At 37.0% G+C, this 27,686-nt stretch overlaps 1 protein-coding gene across 1 annotated transcript in view; it reads left to right on the forward strand.

Moving 5' to 3' along the window:
• PRKN (parkin RBR E3 ubiquitin protein ligase) overlaps positions 1–27,686 on the forward strand; it is a 767,561-nt gene that overhangs the window by 259,834 nt on the left and 480,041 nt on the right. Inside the window, exon 3 of the mRNA XM_069786113.1 lies at positions 9,746–9,983. Coding sequence (XP_069642214.1) covers positions 9,746–9,983 — 238 coding nt within the window. The remainder of the gene's footprint in view (positions 1–9,745; positions 9,984–27,686) is intronic.

The raw sequence follows: 27,686 nt of genomic DNA on the forward strand, positions 1-27,686 counted from the left end.
GTAAATCACACAGTACTTACTTATTTCCTCTTTTCCAACTTCCATTGTTCTCTTTGCTAAAACATAATGGAATCTTAACTTGAATGTGCATGGATTAACCCTTTTTGTATGGCATTACATAAAAAAGTACCTGATAGAAGCTAAGTAGCAAGCAGTTCTCGTAGTAAGTATATCATGTTCCACATGGAAATTCAAAGCAACAGTAAGATTTATGGTTTTAAGTAAATGTCTCGGGACTCTTAGGATTATCTTTCCTTACAAAGTGTAGATGGAGTTTCTTCCTCTCACCTGGCACTTGCATACGGGACAGTCTTTACAGACGTCTACAGAAAGTTCAGTCTCACAGGAAGAGAAAATATATAGCAATATATACCAATATTACTCCTATGCTTACTGTTTGCTCTAATCCTATAATATCAATTGGCAAACACAACCAAGACTGTCGCAACTTCAACAGAACATGAATGTCTCTCTAGGGGAGGTTATAGACTGGCCCTGATTTGTTACTTAGGAGCCTTCCCTGGATTCCACTAAACTTCATTTGTCTATGTAAAAATAATTATTTTGTCTTTTGCTGTACCATTTGCAAATAGTAAGAGACAAACACGATATCGTACTTACAGTCCAGTAACATCAGATTAGGTCTTTTTATATGAAAAGATTTTTTGTAATGCTGTTGTGTTTTGGGATGAAAGTTTCAGAGAGTCTTTAGAGTGTCAAATTAGCACAAATTTGCAGGTATTACACTTCATCGGTGTACGTCACCTTATCAGTCCCTAAAATGAGTCCAGAATGTATTGTATTCAATGTGGGATTGTAAAAAGTCTTGGCAAGAAATGCCTTATTACTTTATGCCTCAATGAAGGTGAGGTTTTAGTAAGATACCTGCAAAGACCACCAGTACTTAAAAAGCAACATACCATGTAAGAGAGAGAGAGTAATAAAGAATAATGTCACAAGGCCTATTCTGAAATTAAGACATATTGAACATTCCAGGAACACTAATTCAACCAAATCCCCAGATTTCTTTTTTTTTTATAATGGGAATGTCTTTCAGAGACATTTGCTTAGGTTTTGGTCGCAGTCCTAAAGCACACATTTCAAACACTGATTTAGCCATCATCTGTCTTCTGTCTTTTTTTTCTTCACTTCTCTTGTTTCATGGCACAAAAGTAATTTTTCGCAACACATGAATCAGCCCAAACTTTAGGCTTCTGTGATGGAGAAAAAAATTTTCATTAGCAACACATGAATGCAAAAATCTCGTCTTTCAGGAGGTATCTTCCAGGGCAGGATGTGACTGGGAATCAGTCTATTCCTTTCCACGCCTGCACTCCTGCTCTCTAGGACATATTCTAGGACAGCCTAGCCAGAATCTGCAAACACTAAAGGACATGAAAATTGAAATGGCAGCAAGTTTTCTGCCCCCCCCCAAACTATTAAGGAAAAAATCTAATATTTGGGAAATACTGAAAGACAGTGATCACCTTAGAGATAAGGCTTTTGATAAGGAAGAAGTCTATGTATGTAATTCACATGTGGTGAGTCATATGTAAATGTTTCACATACAATTGGGTTTTTATTAATTTGAAATACATCTAAATGCACTGTCCTGCATTCTGAGCTGATGTATGATGCAGAGTTAGGAGGCACCTGGTAGCTAACCTGAATTAATCACTCTATGAAACCCACTTAGAAATCCTTTGCTTATTCTCACCTATAGTTAGCTTGTCATCATACACCACACAGTCACTAATTTAGTAGACACAATTAGATACATTTTCTAGTGTATTATTGAAACTGTAGCTGTGATGAGTGCCTTTATTATTATTTATGTTATTATCCAGAATTTTGAAGGGATTCCTCCTAAAATAACTTTGGCCTAATAATGACTTCTTAATTTTTCAGATGAATAAGACTTGAAAAAATATATTCTGTGTTCTTTTCTTACCTCCAAGGCTCTGAAGTTTCTAACCTTTAGGAAAACTCAGCAGATACATTGTAATTCTAATTTTTTGTCCTTTATATAGGTATCATGGACTGTGATTATCTTTTTAAAAGGAGAAAATCTGAGGATCTTAGCAGTTTCTAGCATATTTTATTTGTGTAACATGAAAAATAATTCAGTAGCAATGAGCCATCATCATGTTTCCATGTCCTGTATGAGGCCAGTTTAACATTCTGTGCACTTCTCACCATCTTAGATCCCGCAATCCAGGAGTCATTGGCAGAGATACTCTACCACTCAGAGTTGCAGTGGAGTCACTGATTTTTAATAACTTGCCTTTCATTCCTGTTCCCCAGGAGGGCAGTGAATGGGGAATGTCTTGGAGGAATATGTGTGCTTTGGGCTGGCAGTTTTCTGGGGTCATTGCAGTCAATAGTATTATGAAAATCCTGTCATCAGTTTCTCTTATTGGTATTTGGGGTGCAAAGCTCCACAAAAGTGGACTTGCAACTGAAAATTAGAGTGAGAGCTGGAGAAGTCTCACTTTTCTGAGTGAAGGGATGATCCAGTCAAGTATACTTGTATTTAAAAGGAACTTTCACTGTAAAGTTTTCTGGTTATCTTCAGTTCAAAGCTATGATCTTTATAATGCCCAGCGAGGCAGCATAAGATCTCACCATCTCTAATGGCTACAGGTGGTAAGGAAACGTACAGGTCAAATCTCTCTCCAGTGGCTCCCATCTAAGTGCCACACTTTTATATAAGCTTCATCTCCTTCCAAAGAGTCTGTAAGTAACAAAAGTCTCAGCCTTAGTTCCAGACTTGTTCCAAAGTTAGTCTTACCTAAATAAATAGTTTAAGACTTGGCAATCTTCAGTTAACCCTGCACTTGCTAATGGGATAAAATAAAACAGATACAAAAACACAGATAAAAATTTAAGGGGGCTGAGGAGAAGGAAGGGGAGATTAAAAACATCCCATAGCACAGTGAAGCCATAATGAATGTGGCTTATCTGGGAAACAATAAATTTATATTGCTGTTTACTGTATCCATCTTCATTAACCGTCATTACAGAAAGAAGTTTTAACCATCATATCACATTAAGAATGTCCTATCCTTATTTTAGAAGTGTTTTGAAGATACATTCTTCCATTTCTTCTTAAAACAAGGCAATTTATTATATTCCAACATCTTAATATGACAAAGGCCTGCCTTGCATCCACTGGTGTTTGCCGCTGGTTGTGTTAAAATTGTAGGGATTCGACGTCACTCATTTGCATGTGGTTACTTTCAGCTTCACTGTTACCTGCTGAACTGAAAACTCCCATGCACTCCTTCCCTCATTTGCTGCAATAGTCTGTCTTTGGAACTCTAAATGTAGTCCTTAAAATGATACTAGGTTTTGGATTTAGAAAGCAATGAATCCTTTTTCGTAGCACATTTTTTGTATCTTTCCTTTAATTCTATTTCTTCGGCATGGTCAATATTTAAACTACTGCAAGAACTAAATAAGAAGAGACTATAAAAATTAGGCTACAAATATTCTACTAAGTGAAGGGTTTTCTGCCTTTTCATCACGTTTATTTGAATATGCGGTTCTTTCAATAATGCATCTATTTTTCCTTCTATTTCTAGGCGTTGCTTAGCACCTACAATATTCTGAATACTAAACAAGTACAGTAATGTATAACTCTGAAAATGTTGAAAAGGTGAACTGAAGTCAAATATAGATGTATTCCACAGCATCATAAAGTAGCAAGTAGTTTCTGATTGCTGGAATTTAACTGCTAAGTGATCTGTGTAATTTAGGCCCAGCAGTGCATTGGCTTTTTTCTCTTGCCCCATGTGGAGCAATATTTAGTTCACTGCCACTGAACAGACAGAATTCACACAAATGGATGGTGATGTCAGATCAGGGTGCTGATTTGCTTCATTATTTTAACAGTGGTTAGTTTTCCCTTCAGATTTCCCTTTGCCATGACCTACGGAAGAGTCTCTGAGACCAAAAGCTTATTTGGTTTTTCTTTCTGTATCAGCTGGTTAAATGAAAGATGTTAAGTCTTCTTGCAAATCTTGCTTCCCATTTCTTAGACCATCATGGATCAACAGAATGTTAATACTATATCTGTGTTTTTTATTTTAGGTAATTTCTACTTTCAAGTTCATTAATATTTCAGCTTTTGCTCCCTATGTAAGAAAGGTTATTTTTTTTGTTGTTGCTTTCTTCTTCCTTTTTTGAGTCATTGGTCTGTGATCAGGGAATGAAAATAGTGGTGGTGTTCTTCCAATTAATTCCTTTCCGTGTCTGCTGCTTTTGAGACATGGTCTCTGTCCTTGGGTTGTGAGAGGCTTACAGCAATAGTAGAGTGAGGTTTGGTGGGCTTATTTTTCTCTCTTCTGGGAACTTCATATGCTTTTTTTTTCTGTTCAGAAGGTCACCTTTAATGTCTCTTTACACTATTCATGGAAAAAGATTTTTTGATAAAGTTGGTGTGACCTCTGCACTTTTACGTGGGTCCTATTGGTTTGAAGAGGTGTATTGTGCTATAGGTACTCATAGAGTAGAATAGAATCATAGAATGGTTTGGGTTGAAAGGGACCTTAAAGATCATCTAGTTCCAACCCCCCTGCCATGGACAGGGATACCTTCCACTAGACCAGGTTGCTCAAAGCCCCATCCAACCTGGCCTTGAACACTTCCAGGGATGGGGCATCCACAACTTCTCTGGGCAACCTGTTCCTGTGCCTCACCACCCTCACAGTGAATAACTTCTTACATCTAATCTAAATCTACCTTCTTCCATTTCAAAGCCATTACCCCTTGTCCTATCACTACATGCCTTTGTAAAAAGCTCCTCCCCAGTTTTCTTGTTGGGCCCCTTCAGGTACTAGAAGGCTGCTACAAGGTCTCCCTGGAGCCTTCTGTTTTTCAGGCTGAACAACCCCAACTCTCACAGCCTGTGTTCACAGGAGAGGTGCTTCTGCCCTCTGATCATCTTGGTGGCCCTCCTCTGGACTTGCTCCAACAGGTCCATGTCCTTCTTATGTTGGGGGCCCCAGACCTGAACGCAGTACTCCAGGTGGGGTCTCACAAGAGCGGAGTAGAGGGGGAGAGTCACCTCCTTCGACCTGCTGGTCACACTTCTTTTGATGCAGCCCAGGGTATGGTTGGCTTTCTGGACTGCAGGCACATTGTTGGGTCATGTTGAGCTTCTCGTCAACCAACACCCCCAAGTCCTTCTCCGCAGGGCTGCTCTCAATCCACTCATTGCCCAGCCTGTATTTGTGCTTGGGATTACCCCGACCCATGGGCAGGACCTTGTACTTGGCCTTGTTGAACTTCATGAAGTTTGCATGGGCCCACCTCTCAAGCCTGTCAAGGTCCCTCTGGAAGCCATCCCTTCCCTCCAGTGTGTCAGCCGCACCACATGGCTTGCTGAGGGTGCACTCCATGCCACTGTCCATGTTGCCGACAAAGATGTTAAACATCTGGAGAGCTTTTTTATTATTTCATTCATTCTGCAGATTAATGAGACAAAAATGTTCCCCTTATTTTCCCATCTGATATTGAAATGCAGGACAGTTAAGAAAAAGCCTAACTGGAAAGCCAACATTTTGATTCTCTTTGATCATTCCTAGGAGTTTAAAATCCCTTTTCTTGAGCTTTTACCTTGTGTGAGTCTCTTATTGAGTGACATCAGGCAGTCTGTTATCTGCTTAATCTAAATAGGCAGCACTTAGGCAAACTGTTACTGTTTCCACTCTGTAGGCCCCCGGGGATTCATGGGCAAAGAAGCGGCTCTCCAGATAATAGGAAAAGTTTGAACTGGATCTTAGGTAGTGGAGTGTAAAGAATTGCTTTTTGAGTTTGGCAGGCAATAAAAAACCCCCAAACACCTAAAAAAACCCCAACTGGTGGTTAGCACGAAATGAAATTATTTCAAATTCCTTTTCAAGACAAAACACCACAAGAAATTAGCTTTTTTACATTCAAATCCAAAGCTTCTAATTCAAACTGTTCTCTGCTCTAGTGTTTCTTTAAATAAAATATTTCAAAATAAAGTGTATTGCACTTCAGAAAATATAATATGACTTCTCTAGTGGGCTACATATTTGCTAGATGGAGAACACTTCTTTCAGTATTGATGTTACTATCAAAATATGTTGTTAAGAAGATATCAAACAGAAATCTGTCAGAACAAGAGGATTTTGGAGTTACTCATCTTTTCCCTCTTCATGATTTAGCTCAGTCTCCCGAAGTGACATTCTAGTTAGCCCACAGCTGGCAGCACCAAAGGATATTTGGTTATTCACTCAGGATGTGCTAATTCAGCCTTGTGACATTCAACTTGAGAACTCAGAAAAAAATATGAAAGCAAAAGGTTTGAATGAAAAAAAGTTTTAATTTCATCGGCTATGAATTTATTCTTGCAAGTTGGCCAAAACGTATTCTCTGTAAAGAATCAGTCCTTAATACTGGGTTTCATCATGTCAGGATCTTCTCAGCTCCCTTTGCTCTACTGCAAGGAGATACTTCATAATCTACAATATATACACTTGCAGTATTTCCCTTTGGAATGTGGATCACAGGCATTAATTTGGATCAACAGATAAGACAAGACAATATCTCTAGAATCATTAATAATAGATATTCTCAAAAGAAATGTTTCCTGAGGCATAAAACAAATACATGAAGAAAATGAAAGTGGCATTGACATAAAAAATTGTATCTTAGGTTTGTGTTACAAGAGTAACCTAAGGCAAAACCTAAACATTTACAGAAATAGTTTGAATTCTATCTCTTTTCTCAGAGAAGAAAGCTGCAGACCTAGCCCACCTATGAAATGTAGTCTGGTATAAAGCATTAATCACCCTAATTCTGGGAACTGCTTGGTGATATTCTTGTCCAGGTCTCTTCACAATTAAGATATGATCACAAACTTTTTTTTTTTCTTGTACTGTCTTCTCAATTTTCTTGCAAAGGTTTTCCTCCTTGAAACACAAGCCAAATTCAATTCAAATGTAGTCAGAAACAACATTACAAAACTGATGATTTGGGAATCCATGTCTGTTACTGCTTGGTGACTTCCATAACAAATATACAAGTGTACAGATCAAAGGATGTTGTTTGCTTTGTCTAGCTGCTATCTTTGAAAAGTTATCCTGACATCTGCTAATTAAGCTTTCCTGTGCCTGTAACCTACATTATCATCATCAGTAGCGATGTTCAATATTCCAAAGTTTGTTCTTGTTTTTGATAAAGAGATGCAAGAAAGCTAAGATACAACATGTTCACCTGCCCTTTTAAAATGAAAACTTTTATTAAGTGAATTCCAGGAACTTGCTATTGCTATGGTCATATGGACGTATAATTGCCCAAAGTGCAAATTTTACATCTTTTTTTGAGGTATGTGGTTCTTGACATCATTGGAGAGAGAACAGTAGATAAGATGAGGCTCTGTTTTGTCAGCCCTTCCTTTGTTTATAAGCTAACCACATACCCTCCAGCCTGCAAAAAGAACTGGAAAGGAACCTATACTTTTTAAAGATCAATTGATTTAAACCATGCATCTAAATGTGTACAGCAGTCAAGATCAAGCAAGAGTGGTTGGAAGAGGTTGTGGATTTGCAGGGGCATTTTGTCTGATTTAAGCAGCCCTTGCCATCCCTCTTATTCTCTCTTCTGCACCATGCCCTCACTGTGACTGTAGCACAGCATCAAGCTGTGAACTGAATCAGGGAACTGATGCAAACTTTAAAAAGAAACAAACTGAGAAGGATAGTAGATGGTGAGAAAAAATAAAAGACAGGACAAGGGCTGCTTAAGCAAGTAAAACTGCCAGAAGAGATGCTCATTAAAAAATGGTTTGACTGATTGACAGTTGATTAGAGGTTTCCAAGGTTGTGAGTTTTTACATATATACCTATTTCCCTTTGTAGTTCTAGCTGTGACTGAGCAAATCACTTCTGAGCTCCTCATTTGCCTAGGTTATTAATTTTATTATTAATTTCTCTTCGATTATTAAATTCTTTAATATTATACAGTGTTCTTAGTTGGAGAAGTTTTAGAGCGACGGCCATGTTTTGGATTTTGTGTTAATGAATGAAATTATTAAGCTATTTAAATGGATCTTTTAAAATGTTATGGGCAACAAGCTGTATGAAAAAAGGAGACCTTTAATGTCAACATAATGTTTTAAAGTTGAAATCTAATAACTGCTTTGTTTGAATATTAATACTGCAGCGTCCTTGCTCTGACAAATCTCTGCTGGCTGATTACTGTTTCTCTAAGGAGAGAGTGTGTTATTAAAAATTCAATTTAAAGAAAAAAAGCACAAACAGATTTTTGTCTTTTAGAAATGCATTACATAAGAAAGAACGGGTGGAGGGGGAAGTACTGAGAAATAATGCAAGAGAATGAAGGAAAACCACTAAACAGAAATGAGACCAGAGGAGAGTGGGATAATAAAGAGGGTATAAACAGCACTAAAATATCTGTAAAGGAATCTTTTGCAATTAAAAGTGCATGTAATAATTGCAAATACAAACTAAAAATTTCAAATATTTTATAGATGCTGAGATAAATGCTTCTGAATTCTCTTTCTGTTCATCTCAAATGTAATCAGCAGTCTGTCTTGACATTTCAGGACAGACATGGCCAACCTATTGATGCTGCAAAGAGGTAGAAAATTATTTTCTTGAGGGAAATTCAAACTTCTTTCTGTGTAGGCTGATGTTTTTATGTGGTTCATTCATGACACTGCAGAACTCAGTGTGGATCTCTGGTAGGTATCACCCAAAAAAGAACAATTTTTGTTGCAAGGTGTGCTGTGGAAAGATCAATACAAGTCTTTCTTGAAAGCCCTTCATTACTAATAGGTCATCTAAAATCTCTGTAATTTCTAGTTCTGAGGTAATATTTTTCTTTCCTATTCTATATTAGGAAAATGATGAACAAAATGTGAATTCTATCCTGATTTATCATGGATAAACCTTTCATAAGATCATTATTCAGCCTGCTTTTTTTCTAAGACACAGGATCTGGAAAGACTGTCTAAGAATCACCTCTGGTGAGCACTGAGAAAGAGGAAGTAGTTCTGTATATGTGAGGCCTTTTGGGCTAAAATAGGTAGCAATCCTTTTGTTTTACCAGCAAAGACTATAGTGGTCATGAGATTTTCCACAAACTTTCTCTGATTCTGAAGTCAACAGTTAAATGTCATCTTTGGAAAGAATGGAAACTCATACTGAGTCTACATCTAAAGCCAGATTTAGATCGAAAATTACATTAGGGACAAGAAATAAGTATCAGTCTTCATTGACAGCGTCATCTTCCCTGTTTCTGTTTACAAAGATACGTTGGTGTAGCTTGGTCATGAATTCTCTGTGATTGTCACATTTGACCCTAAATTGCTACATGAAGAATGTGTATCAGCATTGTCAGTGCAAATGCCTATTAAGTATTGAATATTCTTAGCACTTGATTTAGTAGTGCTTCCTCTGGAGTTTTTCCTTTGTGCCAATAAACCAGACGTATTTAGAGCTGTTGGCTTTCATCCACCATTTCCTTGTTAAATGTTTAGAATTTGTAAGTGTTGTGACCCTTTTGCCAATGCAAGTAATCCTAATTCCAGCAATTTACACTTGTCACTTTGCTTTAAACTCCATTACTGCACACTGAAATTCTACACAAAACGTCTTGGAGACCATTTAATAAATAACAAATTGGTGATAGAGGGATTTTGTCCCTTATGTCACAATTAATTATTTATTGGGATTTTGGTTTTGTGTTGCAGAACTGTGACCTGGCCCAGCAGAGTATCGTTCATATTGTTCAGAGTCCACAGAAGAACAGTGAGAACAAGGATCAGACAGAAGATAACTGTGCTGGAGGTATTCCAAAAGCCTTGGAAAGAGAACCTGAAAGTCTAACTCGCATAGATCTCAGCACCAGCATCCTCCCATCACTCTCTGCAGGGTTGGCTGTTATTCTGGATACTACAAAAAGCATTTCTCTTCCCTCTGAAAAATCAGGTAAATAACTGACTTGGTACATTTCAATACACAGACCTGAACATTTGTTTGTTTCTTTCTTAGGGTGAGCAGTTCTATACCACAGGAAAAAAACCCCAACATATGGTTTCTTTCAGTTATTAAACAAAAAATACAACTATATTAAGAAGTGATAAGCATCTGATGTGTCTTCTAGCAGAATAATTTTGCTTTGTGAATAAATGGAGTGATTTTTTGTGTTGTTCCCATCTCTAACTTGTATTATGATAATATTTTTACAAATAGTTATAAGCTGGTAAAAACCCCAGAGGTCTATGAGAAGGCAAAAAATAGTGTGTAAAATTTCCATTACAGAAGTTTCCTTAACTAGAATGTTGGGCAGCTTATGCATTGCAAATGCGTTTAACTCCCAATCTGTTGTAATGTTTTCATACCCATACATTTTGTAAAAAAATATTTCTATACAATAGACTTCTTATTTATAAAAATATATCTGGCAGAAAATATGATGATGATTCATACTACCTATTTTACTAGTTCTTCATCCACCAAATTATTACGGAGAATATCTTCTCTTCATCAAGAAAAATCAGCTGAGGCACAAGTTACTGCAGATGGGTTGTGCTGTTATATTTAAATTGTTCATGAGAGAGAGAATCAAGTCAGAAGGAAATACAAGAATCTTTTAGCTGTTAAATTAATCTTCTCAGAGTAACCCCTTCCTCACACAGTCTAGCTAACTCTTACTGACAGCTGTGTTTGTCCCCAGTGAAGAGACATTATTCTGTGCAGTACCAGATTCTGTCGTGATTTGTTGTAATAGTCCATCAGAGATGTCTTTTTAGAAAGAACAGGACATAAATACCCTTTATATACAATACAGAAGATAATACTAAACATATAGGTCCACAGTACAGAAGAGAATATGTGGATATGACAGAGATACCTCTGTGACTAACCTGACCCCAGAAATCATCATGCTCAAGAAAATGGCTACTAAAACTGTTAAAATAACTTCTAGAGAATTTCTTAAATAACTCATGCAGAAAATACACAATTCATGGGAGGGTCACAGAATTATTCCACAACGGGCTTGATCAACCTCTCACTGCCAACTAATGATGAATGAATGCAGTTTAGGAACAAATTAGTACACAGCTTAGTGATCCACATCTCCCAGTCTGAATGAATAATGAGATAAGAGGGGTGCATGCCGATTTAAATCTGGTAAACTAGGGACAGGATTTCAGGCTGGGCTTACTGTCAAAAGCAAGGCAATGGTGTGAGGTTTTTAATGCTACTCCTTATTTATTTTTTTCACTACTTTGCATGATAGGTACAGGGCTTTAATATTTGTGCTTGACTTTATAGAATAGTTTATACATGTGTAAGGCCTTTTTACATTTGTCATGTGGTATGTTTTTCCACAGATCACAAACTCTGTGAAGCCAAGTGCAAACTGATAGATGTCTTCTATTGCAGCAAATATTTTCATGGCAGAATGACAGCTGAGGAAAAAATGTGTTGAGAATGTATGTGGACTAGTTTTATCTGTGATTAAGTTAAACAGATTTTTTTATCATAAGAAAAAAAAAGAAGAGCCACTCTAATGACTGACAGTTCTGCCTGGAAGGATGTTAGTAACAAATACTTTTTAAAGGCCTGTTATCTTCTTGGCTTGCTTTCACTCTCACTATGAAAACTTGTCCTTGTGCCTGTTCAGCCCCACCACTTTAGTTCAATATGGGGGATTTTGATGGTTTTGTTATTAGGGTTTGGGGTTAATTTGTAGTCACATAATTCATTGTGTTAAGGAGTAGTCTGGCTTAAAAATAATCCAGCAAGGGGAAAAAAAAAAAAAAAGATTAATCCAGACATCAGTTTTCCAATCGAATGTACTGTGTAGTGAGGATTTTCTTTGGCACAGCTGGGATGAGTAATAGTAGTGGGAATGAGTGGCTAAAGGCTGCATATGCCACCACTGCCGCTTGAAATTATACTTACCAAGCTATTGTCTTGGAAGGTGGATGGTTGTTGTGGTGATCAGTCTACAGTAGAAACCTATACAGTTGAACCAAGTATAATCATTTTTTCGGTGTGAGCCACACACGATGAGTAGAGGACAAATTGAAACTTAGAACTTAGAGGCAGAGGATTCATTAATTCATTATTGTTTAGTCTAACGTGCTACACAGCTATTCTGTAATTGTAGCAGTAAACACTAAGGGACTTCTTCTCTTTCTGAAGCCCAAGTTATTTCTGTTTGTTACCACAGGATGCTCACCCTATGTCCCTGCCCTGCTTTTGTTTTATTTACCCTCCTTAGAATTCTGAGGAAAAAAAGTTAGTGGCAACTTTTGCATCACAAAAGCTTCTCCCAGAAGCTTTTGCAGCATTTGACTGCAAAAGCAGTATTTTTGAAGCGTTGACTTGAATGCTTGGAGGTCAAGCTGTAGAATTTTACCAGGCATTCCAGGAGAGAGACAACTCTTGTTATATTGTAGTGCTGTTATATAAGTAATACACTTAAGTTGTATAAAATGCTGCACTTGATCAGACAAAAACCCTGATAGCCTGGCATCCTGTCTCCACTAAGGGGCATTATTTGCTGCTTGCAGAAGAGCATAACAGGACATCCTCCTCCCAGCTCACCCCTACTTTAGTGGTGAGTAATGAAAACAACTCTTGACTCATCTGGAGAAGCATCTTTCTTACATTGTGTTTTTAATGCAGAATGCATGTTTGTCCATAAGAAATTCAGAAGTTCGAAAGTCATTAACAGGCTGAAAAAACTATGAAAATGGATCTAAATAATCTCTGCATCAAAGATTTCCAGGTTTCCTCTCTTTGCAGGCAAAGGTAATAGAAGCAATTTTTTCTGTCTGCTAAATAACACCTTGCTTGATTTCTGATGAACATGTGAAAAAATCTCAGCACAGGACTTTCATCCTAACTCACCCCAACTTAATTTACAATCTGTCCAATATCTGGGACAAAGTGGTTTGATAAAGAAGATGTAAGCAAATAAACCATGTTCCATATGTTTGCATATCAGTAATAACATGTATAGGGTGAAGGGATTTTGGCCTGAGAAACAGTGAATCTGAAAAACATAAGGGTTCGTATGGTTTATCAGCTGAATATGAGAATGCATCATGATGCCAGGTCCAAGAAAGCTAACATGATCTTTGGAAGTAAACAAAAAACAGACTGGAGTGGAGAGTATGTTTTTCCTCTGCTTTTGACACTTGCATAACTAAAACTGGAATATAACACACCATTTTGATGTCTAAACTTCAACAAAGCTGCTGAAAATCTGTTAGAAGGTTCAGGAGAAGAGTCACAAGAATCCTACAAAAGTGCCGGTCAAGACTGGCTTATATATGTTGGTATAATCTTGTGGCATCTGTGGGAGTGGAAACGTAGTAACAGGGGAGTCTTAGATCTTATAAGCTATTGTGTGATTTAAGCTTTCATTGTCTAGAAACTGAAAGCCAGCTAATATAAATACCACACATAGATTTTTAACTTGCCAGGAAATCAACCACTGATGCAAGTTATCCTGGTTTATAAGAATTCTCTGTATTTGGCCATTTAAAAATAAACATAGGACATTTTTCTGAAACATACGTCCAGCAACAAAGATTGGACTTCAACCTAGAAATGGTATGGACTGTGCTAGGCAGGAGGTCAGACTACAGAATCACATTGCTTCCCTCTCTAAATGCATTTATTAGCTAACCATGTCAAGCAAATTTGTAATCTCAAAAAAAACCCAAACCCAAGTTACTTTGACAGCATCTATTTTCTGTAAGCTGTTATTAATGTTGTTACCTATTTAATTCCCAGTTTAATCCATTATCAGCTGGTTTATTATTTTGTCTGAATTGATTAGATGTGGTCATCATTACTTAGGTCTTTTTCTTTACAACTTTTAAATAGCACTCATCTGGTCAGTTCCCTACAATATCCTGGTGTTCTTTAGCTAGTCTTTTAAAAATGCTTCCATGCAATTTGCCTCTGTCTCCTTATCTTTCCATGTTTCTCTTTTCACAGAAGAGTAAATAAGGTACTGGTATATATTGACTTAGGTGTGCCAAGCTGTAAATTGTAGCAAAAAGAGGGATTGATTCTTTTCCACCTAGTTAGGAAATGCTTTACCAAAACTTAATATACGTTAAAACCTCCTGTCCTTACAAATAACACATCTATGAGTTAGGGCAAGTAAAACTGTCGTTACCAAAACCTTAGTATTGTCAGTGCTTAAAAGTGTAAAGTGATGAGCAGATCCCCAGTCTGTGTAAGGGTCTGATATATGAAAGACACAGGCAAAAACTTTTAGAAGGAAAAGCCACAATTTAGGGTTTGGGTAGTCAGAACTGTGCATACTTCCGAGAGAAGTATGATTAAAAAAACCCAAAACAATTTAATTGGGGATATTGCTGACACTGTATGAATACTTTTTGAATAATATTCTGTTGATTGTGTGTTAAAATTCCTGTGCTCTGTAATTGATATTACATTTTAGTATGATTCTTTTAATCAAAAAGCCTAAAATGAGAAGAATTTTTGTGTCAGGTTTGTTTGAAGTAAATGAGCAGTCTAAGCTCCTGAAGTATTTTAAAATTACATCACAGTTTTATAAAACTTACAATGTCAAATTAGTTCCAGATCAGGCAATGGTATGGTGTACATCTCTACCTCCCCATTTTAATGTGGTGTTAGGCTGAGTACCCCTACCCAGTACCAAGCTGAGTACAACTGCAGCTTTTTCTGATACCCTTTTTGAGAATGCCATCAAAACATGAGCACTGATCCATCCAAAATGGCCTCCAGTGCTGCAAGAACATCTCTATTGATACTTTGAGACATTAAGCTCTGTAAGTGTTCAGCAACTGCACCAGACAAAACTAAGACAACAAGGAACTTACTTTCCCATAACCTAATCTTGCTTTGCTGTGTCACAAAACCAAGTATCTAAGAATTTACTATTCCCTTAGAAAAGAGAAAAAGGATTCTTAAAATTTCTCTCCTGCCATTCCCATCCATTTTTACAAGGGGAATTAATCAGTATAAAGATTTTTTTCCCTTGCCATCTGTACAAATCATTTGTGGATTAATTCTAACATAAATTAATTAACTAAATGTACTTTAGGTCCACAGTATTGTAAATCAGTAGTTTGAGGAGGGGAAATCAGTATTTTGTGCAATTTGCATTTAGTAATTAGGTGCTTTTTCCCAGAGTTATCAAAATTCTGTTCTAAAAAACAAATGATTAGAGTACTTCCACTGACCTTTCTTAAATTTCTTGAAATATTAATACACCATTTAATGGTAGTTACATGGTTCTTATGGTAGTTCTTTTTTACATTCATTTGAATAAGATTCATATTGCTGTACAAGAAAAATTAATAAATTACTTAATATGCAACCAATGTATTGTTTCAGTAGACACATCCAAGTAACTAGTTAGGTTACTATGGTATTTTCGGATTTGGTGCACTGACAGTTTACTTTTGTATTAGGTTTAAACCACTTTTAATGTAAATGAAAATGAATTATGCAGCACGTTGTGATTTAGTCTACATTTGATTCAGATTTTTTATAATGCATTATTTTACAAACTTCTGAATATGAAATGCAATATCAATTTGAGGATCAATCTACATCCAGAAAAGGGAAGGCACTAATTTACTTTTTTAGAAAAGCAGAATAAAGTACCAACTCAGCAATAATATACTAGTCCTGATTTTGGCAAATACTTTCTGGGAAGCACGGCTGTGTTTGTCTTCATTACACATTGTGTAAATTTACTGTATGTACAATTCTGTTTTAAACTTTAGAACAAAACTTCACAGAATTCCTGCATTAACAACTCTCTTTGTGCTAATGGTTAGTTCCTGCACATTGTTAATCTTTATCACTATGCATTCATTACATACAGAAAACTGTAAGACTTCAGCTGTTAGACCTTTTATCCTAAATTTGCTCTGAGTGTACAATACCACAGAGCTGATGCCATGTAGGTTGCACTGATGCGTTGTAATCACAGAAGCTGAGTTGATCAGGCCTGAGAGCTCTTTGGCAAGAGAAACTGGAACAAAAGCAGACTTGTCTTGATTCCTCTCCATCTTTCCTTTTCTTGTTTGATATTTTCAGACTACTTGCTCCTCTATGCTCCTTACTGCTTCCGTTGGTTTTTGTTTTGCCAGCTACCCTTCATGGGTATCCCATACCTGCAAGGTGTTCTGCCCACTTGCAGTCCCTCATGCTTGTTTTGTTTTGGTTTACAACCTTTTGTCACTTGGATGAATCCTATATGCAACTACACACATCTTTGTCCCTTTGGTGGTCACATTGCTCACATACTTAATGCAAAATGCTAACACATCGTGCCTGACTAGATCATCACAGTCTTACAGTATGTTTTTCAGAAGTAACCATATTTTAAATACGTGCATCTGAGGTCTGAAAATCCAGGTGTGTACTAAGAGAAGAGTATAACAATAACATCTTTATATGGTACAGTGAGATTACATTTAATTTTAAATCAATCCTGCTAAATATTTCCTATGTGTTGAATGAGAACTTCTTTAAAGTTTTAAAAGAGTTTCCAAGCTGTTTGGTAAATGTGTATGGAAGAAGTTCTGGAACTGTAATCCATGTTTGAGGCTCTGAGATCCAGAAGGGAATTTATTGGTGATCCATTGAGATAATGGTCACAGTGCTCTAGCTCCACTTACTTGTTTTCAACTGCTAAAATATATTGCAATCATAGAACCATTTAGGTTGGAAAAGACCCTTAATATCATCGAGTCCAACTGTTAACCTAACACTGCCAAGTCCCTTGCTAAACCCGAAGTGCCACATCTACATGTCTTTTAAACACCTCCAAGGATGGTGACTCAACCACTTCCCTGGGCAGCCTGTTCATGTCAGTATATGTTAAATTACCCCTCTTGATTAGTTGCTGTACCTTCTTGGATTATGCTGTATGAGTATGTTTAGACGTAAGGGAAGGCATGTCCATAAGATAATGCTTCCCGTTAAAAGTTATTCATAATATGGTAACGTTTCTGAAACAGCACTATTTTTTGATGCACAGCAAAAAAGGGGTTTTCTGGATACAAGTCACACCTCAGCCACAAAAGAGCTATTATACAAGATCAAACCAATTGTTTATCTAAATCTAGTTCTCTTCCTCTTTTAATATTTACCTGTTTTGTATCCAATATTTTAAAAGAAAGAAAACATTCTTATTATATAATGTTATATTTATAGAAGGAGTATTCCTTTTTTGCAAGTGATCACCTCCCTCTGATTATCCTTCATGTCTGCTATCTGGGTAAGTTGACAAGAACAATAATGGCATTCTCTAATCTGACCTTCATTGAAATAGCACTTCCTCAACACTCTCCAGTGTCAATTTGAGGGTTAATTGGAGAACAGAGGGAGAGTTTTCAGCCCAGCAATTAACTATTGCTAGTTCTGTCAAATTTTCTTTTGAAATAGTTAAGCTTAAGAAAAATATTCTGGTTATTCTCCTTCCAGTAGGGTTGTGAAAATTTGTCATTACAAAGTCCTTGGAAGTTTGCTTTTCTGTATATTGTATCTTCTGTTAGGGTTATTAACCCTTGACAACTCACAGCTGCAATACTTCCAAGTTTTCTCTATATAAATTGATATCCCCTCTTCACCTTCCAGCAACAGCAAGAAGTGATTTTATAAGACATTAGCATAATGGAACCTTTTCAATAAAATGATAAATGGAGCCCATTTCAGAAAACAGAACACGTACTTGATAATTTATTGCAGTTAGTGCCATGCTGGAGACCTCATTCGTATCATATGCTTTTAACACTGATGAGAATGGTGCCATTTTCCCACACCTCGCATGTCTGTGAGATTTGTTTGGGAGGAGAAATGTTCTTTTCTAATAGAGCCAAAAGCACTTCTGGGAATTCTCATCTTTACGTGACATGTCTCACGAACATGTCTAATTACTGTTTTTAAAGGCCCTTTCATGTTAATTGAAGCCGGTAACATTTGGTGTTTGGTGGGGTGGGAACACTGTTGTGTCCTTGGAATGCATTTTGATTGTTTATGGGTGACAGCATGGATGGACTTTCTTCTGCAAACGCATCACTCGCATCTTTATGCCACCAGCTGAAGGGGGCATTTGTAGGTGGAAGATGTTCTGTGTTGATTAAACAAAACTATACATGTTATGTTTTCCAAAATAATTGTTGGCATGAATTAATTACTGATGCCACTGGGAAAAATAAGAAAGTAACACTTAGGAAACACCTCTTATGTGTAAAAAGCATGACAATAGAGATGTAGGGTGATTCTTTTTTAACAGGAAGAGTCTAATGATGAGGCACAAATAAGAAGAATGCTTGTTTAAAATTCATTAAAAAACAGTAGTTGCCGCTACTGTGCAGCTTAGTGCTTGCCCTACATGGTCTCTGTTATGAATGCTTACCACTCAAAATGACATGAGACATAAGCTTCTCTCAAATCACATGCTCGAGATTCATTAACATCATTGGGAGTTCTGTGCACACAGCAAGGACATTGGGAGAACAGACCTATTAGAAAGGCTTGATCTACAGAAAGTAATTACATGGAACAGATAGTTTAATAAATTCAGTTGATACTAGAAGGTAAAAAATAGCCATACAAAACACATCCTGCTCTCTCTTTGTAAAGACAAATAGCTTCAATGGGACTAAATTTGAACTTCTGTGGAAGAAAAAGATCATTGCATTTGGTAGGGGAAGACAGATTCTCGTGTTTGGTTTTTTTTAAGAAAAGAATGGTTGTGGTAGGAAAATGGACAGTCAATTCAAAAGATCTAATTCATATTCACAGAAAAGCAGAATTAAAGTCAGTGCATGCTCTTGCATTGCTGTGCCAAAAGTCTTTAGAATTTTGCCATCAGCTTTGTTTCGGTGAAGGTTTCACATTTCCACTGCTACCTGGGTGACTATTGTTAGAGCTGCCAAGGCAAGGGCCATCATATCCATTCAGGCTTCTCTTCAGACACTGCCAGCAAGGGTTTCAGTTGTTTTGTTCCTCTTTTGTGCCTTTGTTTTTTTGCCTTTTTGTTTGTTTCCTTCTTTCTTTTAGAGAGTATCTAACCAGAGGAACTGAGATTCTATATCAGCTTTATGTGGATTCCCAAAAATCCTTCAGTGTAGGGGTTTTTTTCCCCTGCTCTAAGGTACATTGAGCCTTTTGCTTAAACCTTGCTCATCCTTACGCATTCTTCATGAGACAACACTGCCTACATTATGCCCAGCAACTAAGATTTTATCCAGTTGGAACAGAATGAAGATCCATGCTGTGCAAAAAACCATTGTGCTTTGCAACTATTAAATATTTGCTACAAGCTTCTGGAATGCTGATATTCTATGGCATGATATTCTGTTGGCACTGGGCAGAAAACTGAACTTAGGTAGGATTACAGCATTTGTGATCAAGTTATCAAACCGAAAGGAAAAGAAATGAAGAAAATGTCTTCCTTGATCTGCCTTTCACTTATGAGACAGAATGATACAGTGGCCTGCAAGTGAAACTGTCTGGAATATTTCTCAGCTGGATTATATGTGCTGTGGCACCATTTTTTTGTACAACTACTATGTCAGAATCACAGTTTCCTTAGTGAGGTATCCAGGGACTGGAAGTCCCTGTTTTAATGGTTAACCTTAAGATTCAAAACTAGCGTTTTTGAATGCTAGTTCAAAAAACCATGAATCTTTGTATTCACTGATACACCTGAAACTGTATCGTACAAGCTTATCATCTGTACTGTTGGCATCTATGTGGGTATTCAGTCTTAGGTCTTTGACCTTGAGAACATGTCAGATTCTGATTTAACACTTATATCCAACTGCTGCCATAACTAGTATTTGCAGACGGATGCTTCAAATTTAATTTTGACAGTCTATCTGCCTGCAAGAATTTCTGCATTTCTGGAGTAGAATATCTGTAACTAAATTTCCACTTAAAATGCAAGCCCATCTGGTGTATATATATATTTATATTTTTTTTAATATATATGTATATGTTCATATATTTTACCTACCCTCCTACTCAGCAAAACAAAGATTGAAAAATCAAAGGTGACATCTGCATCCTGGAGCAAAGTGTCCCAGAGGACCCTGAAAGCCAACATGTTTGCTGAGCACCAGCACTCTCTTTCCAAGCTTCCATGATGCCCTATTGGTGCAACAGTCAGTTCTGTGGGTCTTGACATTTACCTGTCAAATGACAGGGATACAGAAAAAGAAAGAAACATATGGATATGGGGATGGGCACTTGAGGTGCAGGGGAGGAGAAACAGCAGGATATCATGCTCCAGGTTGAGCCTGTTCACCATGCACTGTACTCATTGATGTTCAGCTTTGTGCAACACTGCACAGCTTGTCAAGGATTTTATGATATACCCTGGTACCCTGGTTTCCAGGGCTGGATGACATTATTTTATTGGATATTTGCTATGAAGATGGTTTAAACAAAGTTGTAACAAAGATCAGAATTTCACTCGAGCAACCAAAGTACCTGGAGGTCCGATTCCTCCTTTTGTTCACCACAATTTTCTCCTTAGCTTTGTCACACAATAAATACTCAGTATATATTACTGGAAGAAAACTCTAGCTAGCAACAATTGGTCGGTTTCTGGTTTAAACTATACCACTTGGCAGCTGAGTTTTTATCTGCTGCAACTTTTCTCAGCCTCCACAAATTATTTTTGAAGTAGCTGAATCAAACATCAATAGAGTTTTAAATAAAGTTTGAACAGCAGATATGGCCAGATGAGGGCTCTGATTAACATTATCAAGGACTTTCCCCGGCAAATTTTAGTACTCTTGAAAAGAATGTTGTCCTTATGCTAATAATAACGAAATAAATAGCAAAATCTCCACTGTCTTCAGCTGTGGAAGGTCAAGATCCAAATTCAAGATTTGATGCAGATTAATGATTATGGATATTGTACTTTTATACCACTTGTTACCTAATCTCTGGTGAATAACTATAAATCTTCTTATCCCGGTTTCTAAGACCCGTAACATTGTCCACAGTGATTTTTAACTTGTTAGGAACATAACGATGGCCATAGCTAAGCTAATATTTGACTCATCCTGAGCAGTATCTTCTTTATAACTTTAACCATTGTGAAATATTTGGGATGGAGATGTAAAAAATTCTGTTTCAAACAGAAGTGCTGCCTGTCCTCCACATTCTGTCTCCTAATCTGTAATAGAGATTTTTCAGGTACACTAAATCTAGCAATATGTATGTGAACAAATACATTTTATTTCTGCCATCCAGGCACAAAGATCTGTGTTTGACCAGTAATATCTAGACAAGTAAAACATCTGTGTTAAATATTGCCATCCGTAACAATAGCTTTCATTCTGCTATTTCTCCTTGATCTCTTGCATATTTCATTTTACGATTCCTATTCTGTAGTCCCCCAGAGTCTGGTTACTGAAATCTCTTTCTCTGGCTGAATGGCTTATAAATACACTACAAATATGGCAGAACTACAGGTTTGATTACCTCCTGCACAGATACATAGTAGATCAGGAATCTGAGTTAAGTACTGGAGATGTAAATGTAATACCTTGGTTGTTTCCTAGAGTATTGTGATCCTTCATTGAATAACACATGAGAATCAGCTAGAAATCAAATGGCTACTGATGAAGGAAGTGGGGAGGCATCTAGATGAAATCTTGTCTCTTTAGAGGCTGCAGGAATGTCTTCTAACTTATAGTATGACCTGGGAATTCAACACTAGAAAGGAGAAGCCCCAGCACATACATTTGTGAAACTGCCAAAAGGAATGTATGGAAAGAAAAAGAAATGCTTTCTTATTTTCATGTGAGGTGGGAGAAAGGGAACAGGCTTTTGTAGAGATTAAGAGGTATGAAGTACATCTCAAGTTGAATGTTCAAAATAGTCTTTAAGCATTTCTGTTTAACTTCAACAAAACCATTCTCCAAAATCAATTGGCTTAATTGACTGGCGTGGCACTACAGGATCAACTGAGAGTTCCGCTGGCAGCTGCTGGTTCAGTGCCACACTAATCGGGAGTAAGGCAACAACCAGTTGCTAAAGCTCTGTTCTGTACATAGGGTGGCAAGGAGTGGAGTCTCAACAGTTCATGCAGTGGGAATGCTAACGTGGTGCAGAGGGTGGTTTCCTAAACTGACAGGTTGAAGAATTACAGTAGGACTCAGTTTAAATTAATCTTCTTGAGAAGAAAATTGCTATGCACTTCAGTCTCTAAAATGCAATGAACATTTAATACTAATATCATATTTAAAGGTACTGTACATATGGTATCAAAAATATCTAATAATTGATGAATCAGAGAACTTATTGATAAATGAACCATATATTCTATCAATAATATCTCTTACTGAGAAGTCCCACAGGGCCTACGTGTTACTGCATTCTCATTTGATCATAGGTTTGCATTAAGAGAAAAAGTCATAATCAAAGAGTTATAGTGACAGATATCTAGTTATAGTCTTAGAAACTTCATCTTGGGTTATTTTAAGTATTTAAACATTAGCTTAATTCCTTCTGATAGAGAAGCCATTGTATTCTTTCTGGCTAATAAAGTGTGTTTTCCTGTTGTTTATGAAGATGATCGAGCCAACAGCTTTTCTGTCTGGAGACCCCCCAAAGGGTCTCCCCAAAGTGCAGTGTGGCATGGTTATGAGCTGAAGCTCAAAGCTCTCATAGGTAGAATCATGTATCTTGGCAAAGCAAGGAAGCTCACTAGATGGTAGGTACCATCACCTCACTGCAGGGAATTTTCAGATGTGTTGAGGCAACTGTAAGAGTTGCAAGGGTAGCTCTAGTCTATATCACTGTTTCAGAGACTGAGAATATTCTTTCCATGCTTCTTATTAAATAACAGACGTAGATGCTCAGCAGGCTGTACATGTAAACATGTCAGTGAGGATTACTTTGATTCCATTTTCTGTACATTTAACTTTAATACAATGAGTCTTGCTGCCTCTTGGCTAACCTGTGGATGGGGAATTCTGTTAGTTAATGCAAGGCTAGAGGAGCTTTGAGGTTCAAGATCTTAGGGCTCAATTACAAGTGCACTCCGTCTCTCTCTTTATCTGTCTTTCCTTCTGTTCCTGAAATACTTTGTTTTGTGTTTTCCTTCCTCCCCAAGAGGAAGTTAGCTCTTTGCATCTGTAAAAATTGAACACTCTAGTACATGTTACATTAAATAGCTGCTGTTTACTGCCCATTGCTTAAATATCTAGGTCTGGTTTTAATAGCCTGGAAGACCTGCATCCCTTCCTCCCAAACCCTTTTCCTGAATGGTTTAAAGAGATAAATAAACATCTTGACTTAGTTTTATATTTTCAAAACTGTCGTCTAAAAGCCAAAGGGTGTTGCTGCATATCCAACATTTCAGTTTGGAGCACATAGGAACAGAGTGTATGAAATTCTGAGTTGGCTTTCTTCTTAAAATCCATTCCTACTCTTCAGAACATAGCCCTGGTATTGCATTATTTGAAAGTGATGCAATGACCATACCATTATGTTGTGGCAATACAGCATGGTAAAGTGCCATTTTTACATAATGATTTCCATTTTTCTGGACAAGTCTTTTAAGAGAGGGATTGGCAACTAACGTAAATCTTGTCACTTCTTTAGAAGCAGCTAAGGATCTTCCTCAAAATACTACTTTTAATGACATAATAACTTACCCATGTCATTAAATAATGAGTTTTGGAAACGAAGTAGTTCAATTTCAAAGTATTGGTATTGGCATTTTCTCTCTGTAGTGAAAAATGTTGTATCAACTGAGTTACAGATACATCTTTCCCGAGCCATTTTCCTGCTCCCTATTATTTCTAAGAGAAGTAAATCATCTTTAAAATTCTAGTTCTGTGGGAGCTTCAGAGTGAAGACCCTGACATGCAGGGCATCGAGAATGAAAAGGAATACCACAAATCAATCGAAAAGGCAGCTTCTGTGGTACACTGTTGTTGTGCAACATTTTGTAACACACTGAAATATTTGTTAGAATAAAAGCACTGGCAAGTTATTTAGTACATTAATGGACAGTCCTGTTTTCACTAGTCATTTTTCTGCTAGAATAGTGATATAGTGCTTGTTAAGGAAAAGGAAATAACATGCAGAGTTAGCTGTAGTTGTGAGTAAAATAAGCAGTTACTTGTCATATTTTTCTTTATTTAAATACACAATGGTTATATACAGTGGGACTAAAAAAGAACAGCTTCGACTTGGAGAGCTCTCTTGCCTTAAGCGGAGCACCAGTTAACATTTTGGTAGTGTGGATTTGTCAGTTATCTCCAGAATTTCTGAAGATGGTCAGTATTATGTGCACAGACTTATAATACCACAATGTAACTGATAATGTCATTCCTGTGCATGTCCCTGTGTCACTGGAGTGGAGATCCTTGAAACCAGTACCTGACACCATACTGAACCTGCAGCGCATACACCAAAGCTGGAAGAATGCAGACAGGATTAGTGTGGCTTCTAAACGGGGATGAGATGCAAAGAAACAAGTTTTGTTAAACTCCTCAGTTTCTTTTGGTTTATAATGAAATAATGCTGTTTCTTCTATGCTCAGCCATTCAGGCTAGGGATCCTATTTTGGTCAACAAAACATGAAAGCCTTGACAAACCAGTTATTCAGTTTGTCCCTCAATATTAGGACTGAAAAAATGGACATTGTGGCAGGGGAATGGATTAGCTGTCTGGTTATAATCTCAATTCCTCCTGAGCTTTGGCCCCAAATTTTAGACTAAACATCCATCTTGCAATCCCATTCATAGCTTCTAGAGTGTTACTTAGGATCATCTCATAGTAAGCTATATCCGTCAATAATATTTATACAAGGTATATCTCAAATACTTTTCCAAAGATATTTGTGCCCTTTTTTGGTCAGCAGTTAACTGACTAGTTTACACCATCAGTCCCATTTTATTAAAAGCTTGTAGCACCTTCCATAATGTGGTTTCCAATTATTTGTCATTCTTTTCTCCTGGATTATGGCCTGTCAGTAACTGTTGGTTTCTCTTTCTTGGTGCTGATTAGAGTATTTTCTGAGGTCTGTATTAGGTTCTGCTGCCCTACATTATAATATTTTTGTTGATTTATAAATACATTGTAGGTTATAGGATGATTTTAAAAATGAAAATCTCTTAAAATCTCCATAGTTTTCGAAGCTGAAACTACTTTAAAAGCATATGCATATGTGAAAATAACTGTAAGACAATTTTAAAGAATAAATACAACATTGGTGTAACTCATTTTTTTTTCATTCAAGTTACATTCCAGTTCCTTTTTATAACTTTGTTTTCAAGTTTTGAATAATGGGATTTATAATGTATAAATTATGCAATGATCTTCCTTTTCTAACAGTTGATAAATGTCACTTGAGGTATGTTTATTTAATAATTTTAAAAGCTGTGTGTTAGATTTTAAACACTTAAGTTTATATGAGTGTAAATGTTTGTGTGTGTCTGTATGTGTGTAACCACAGCATCTTTAATCTGCTAATCAATTGTACATCAATCTGTTGCCCACTTTTTCTGACAGTTGTCACTCAGTCTCTGATGAAGAGGTTGGTGAAGAGGGAAAACAGAAGTTCATCTAAATTCTAGCTTGTAATATAACCTTGAAACATAGTTTTCACTTATTTCCATTTACAGAAATGTCCATTTGATCTGTTTTATAAGACATTATCCTTATCAAATATAATCAAGATATTTTGCTTGCAGTTGTGAGTGTGCAAGTCTTTGCATTCGTGAATTCCACATACACATCATATACTTTTTTATCCATGAAAAACAACTATTCTCTACAAATGTTATGGTTTGGAAAATTCCGATTCTTGCTAAATATAGAGGTTGAGAGTTTGAATTATTTTAGGATTTTCAAATCTCAGAGATCTCTCTAGTCTTTGTCACTACAATTTTTACAGCTAGAAAAAGTGCTACAGATGCTGATTTTTTCAAGTGGAAGGGTGTTGGTGAGCAGTAACTTGTGGTCGTGGTTTAACCCCAGTCAGCAACTCAGCACCATGCGGCTGCTCATTCACTCCCCCCACCACCCAGTGGGATGGGGGAAAAAATCGGGAAAAGAAGTAAAACTGGTGGGTTGAGATAAGAACAGTTTAATGGGACAGAAAAGAAGAAACTAATAATGATAATGATAACACTAATAAAATGACAACAGTAATAATAAAAGAGTTGGAATGTACAAATGATGCGCAGTGCAATTGCTCGCCACCCGCCGATCAATACCCAGTTAGTTGCTGAGAGGTGATTCCCCCCGCCCCTACTCCCCCCAGTTCCTATACTAGATGTGACGTCCCATGGTCTGGAATACCCTGTTGCCCAGTTTGGGTCAGCTGTCCTGGCTGTGTCCTGTGCCAACTTCTTGTGCCCCTCCAGCTTTCTTGCTGGCTGGGCATGAGAAGCTGAAAAATCCTTGACTATAGTCTAAACACTACTTAGCAACAACTGAAAACATCAGTGTTACCAACATTCTTCTCATGCCTAACTCAAAACATAGCACTGTACCAGCTACTAGGAAAACAACTCTATCCCAGCTGAAACCAGGACACTTGCATTGGAGTTAATTTCCGTTATCTTTGTTACAATATTTGTGGTGAAGTATCTTATTGCTAACACGAACTTTCAGTAGGGCCACTCCCAAATAAAGTTCTTTAATTATGCTGAAATGTTCTATGGCTTGATGCTTTATATAATCTCACTTTACCTTATTTCCCTTGTGGTAAAAATTTAATTTCTATTTTGTGAAAGTAAAATCATTGCATTCAAACTTAGAGCTCCTTGGCAGTGCAGCTACCCATGTAGTCCCTATATAGAGTGACATACTTCTTAGCTTTTCACCATTCTGCTGCAAATAAGGTATACCATCATTCTTACTAAATATATATACACTTACGAATGAGATGGATGATTAAGATGAAAGCATTTCTTGCTCAAAGAGCTTAAGCACTTTGATTTAATTTTTAGCTCATCAAAGGCAGGTAAAGTTGTAACAGATTATTTATTATGATCTCTCTGGTCAAACCCTCACACTACTGTCATCTAGTATACAACAGCCTTTATGAAATGACAAACACTTTCTTACACTTTTTAATCAATACACTGTGGCATCCTTACTGAAAATTGCCAATACTTCTATCTGTTCTCTGTTCTACATTCTTTTGGTCCAGCCCTTATCTTTTGTAGCTCATCTCTGATATAATACAGCAATTTAGCTTTATATACGCTGTCAGAGAGAATATTCCTTTCACTCATCATTCTTCCTTTACTGTGTGCCTTTTTTTTCAGAGTTAAAACGAAGTAATCTCTTCATTGTTAATTTCCTCTACTATTTTTATACCTCTTTGATTGAGTCTCTGGCTCTCATCTCTAACACTCAGCTTCTCTGCTTATGCAAAATATCTCTTTTATAGTATGCCTGTTACTCTGTCGTCCTGTTCAAAACCAGCGAATCACAGTGCTGCTGCCTGATTCTTCTTCTATGTTATGGAAAGAGCTGTTTGGACTAACAGCTTCCTATGTCTATTGTGCTCCTGCTACTGTACCAAAATATTTCATAGATCCATATCCATCTATGACATTTTCTGCCCTCTGTTTTTCCTGGTAGTATCTCTTCACATGTATGACTTCAATA

The sequence above is a fragment of the Haliaeetus albicilla genome, chromosome 7 (assembly GCF_947461875.1).
Source record: "Haliaeetus albicilla chromosome 7, bHalAlb1.1, whole genome shotgun sequence".
Lineage (NCBI taxonomy): Eukaryota > Metazoa > Chordata > Aves > Accipitriformes > Accipitridae > Haliaeetus > Haliaeetus albicilla.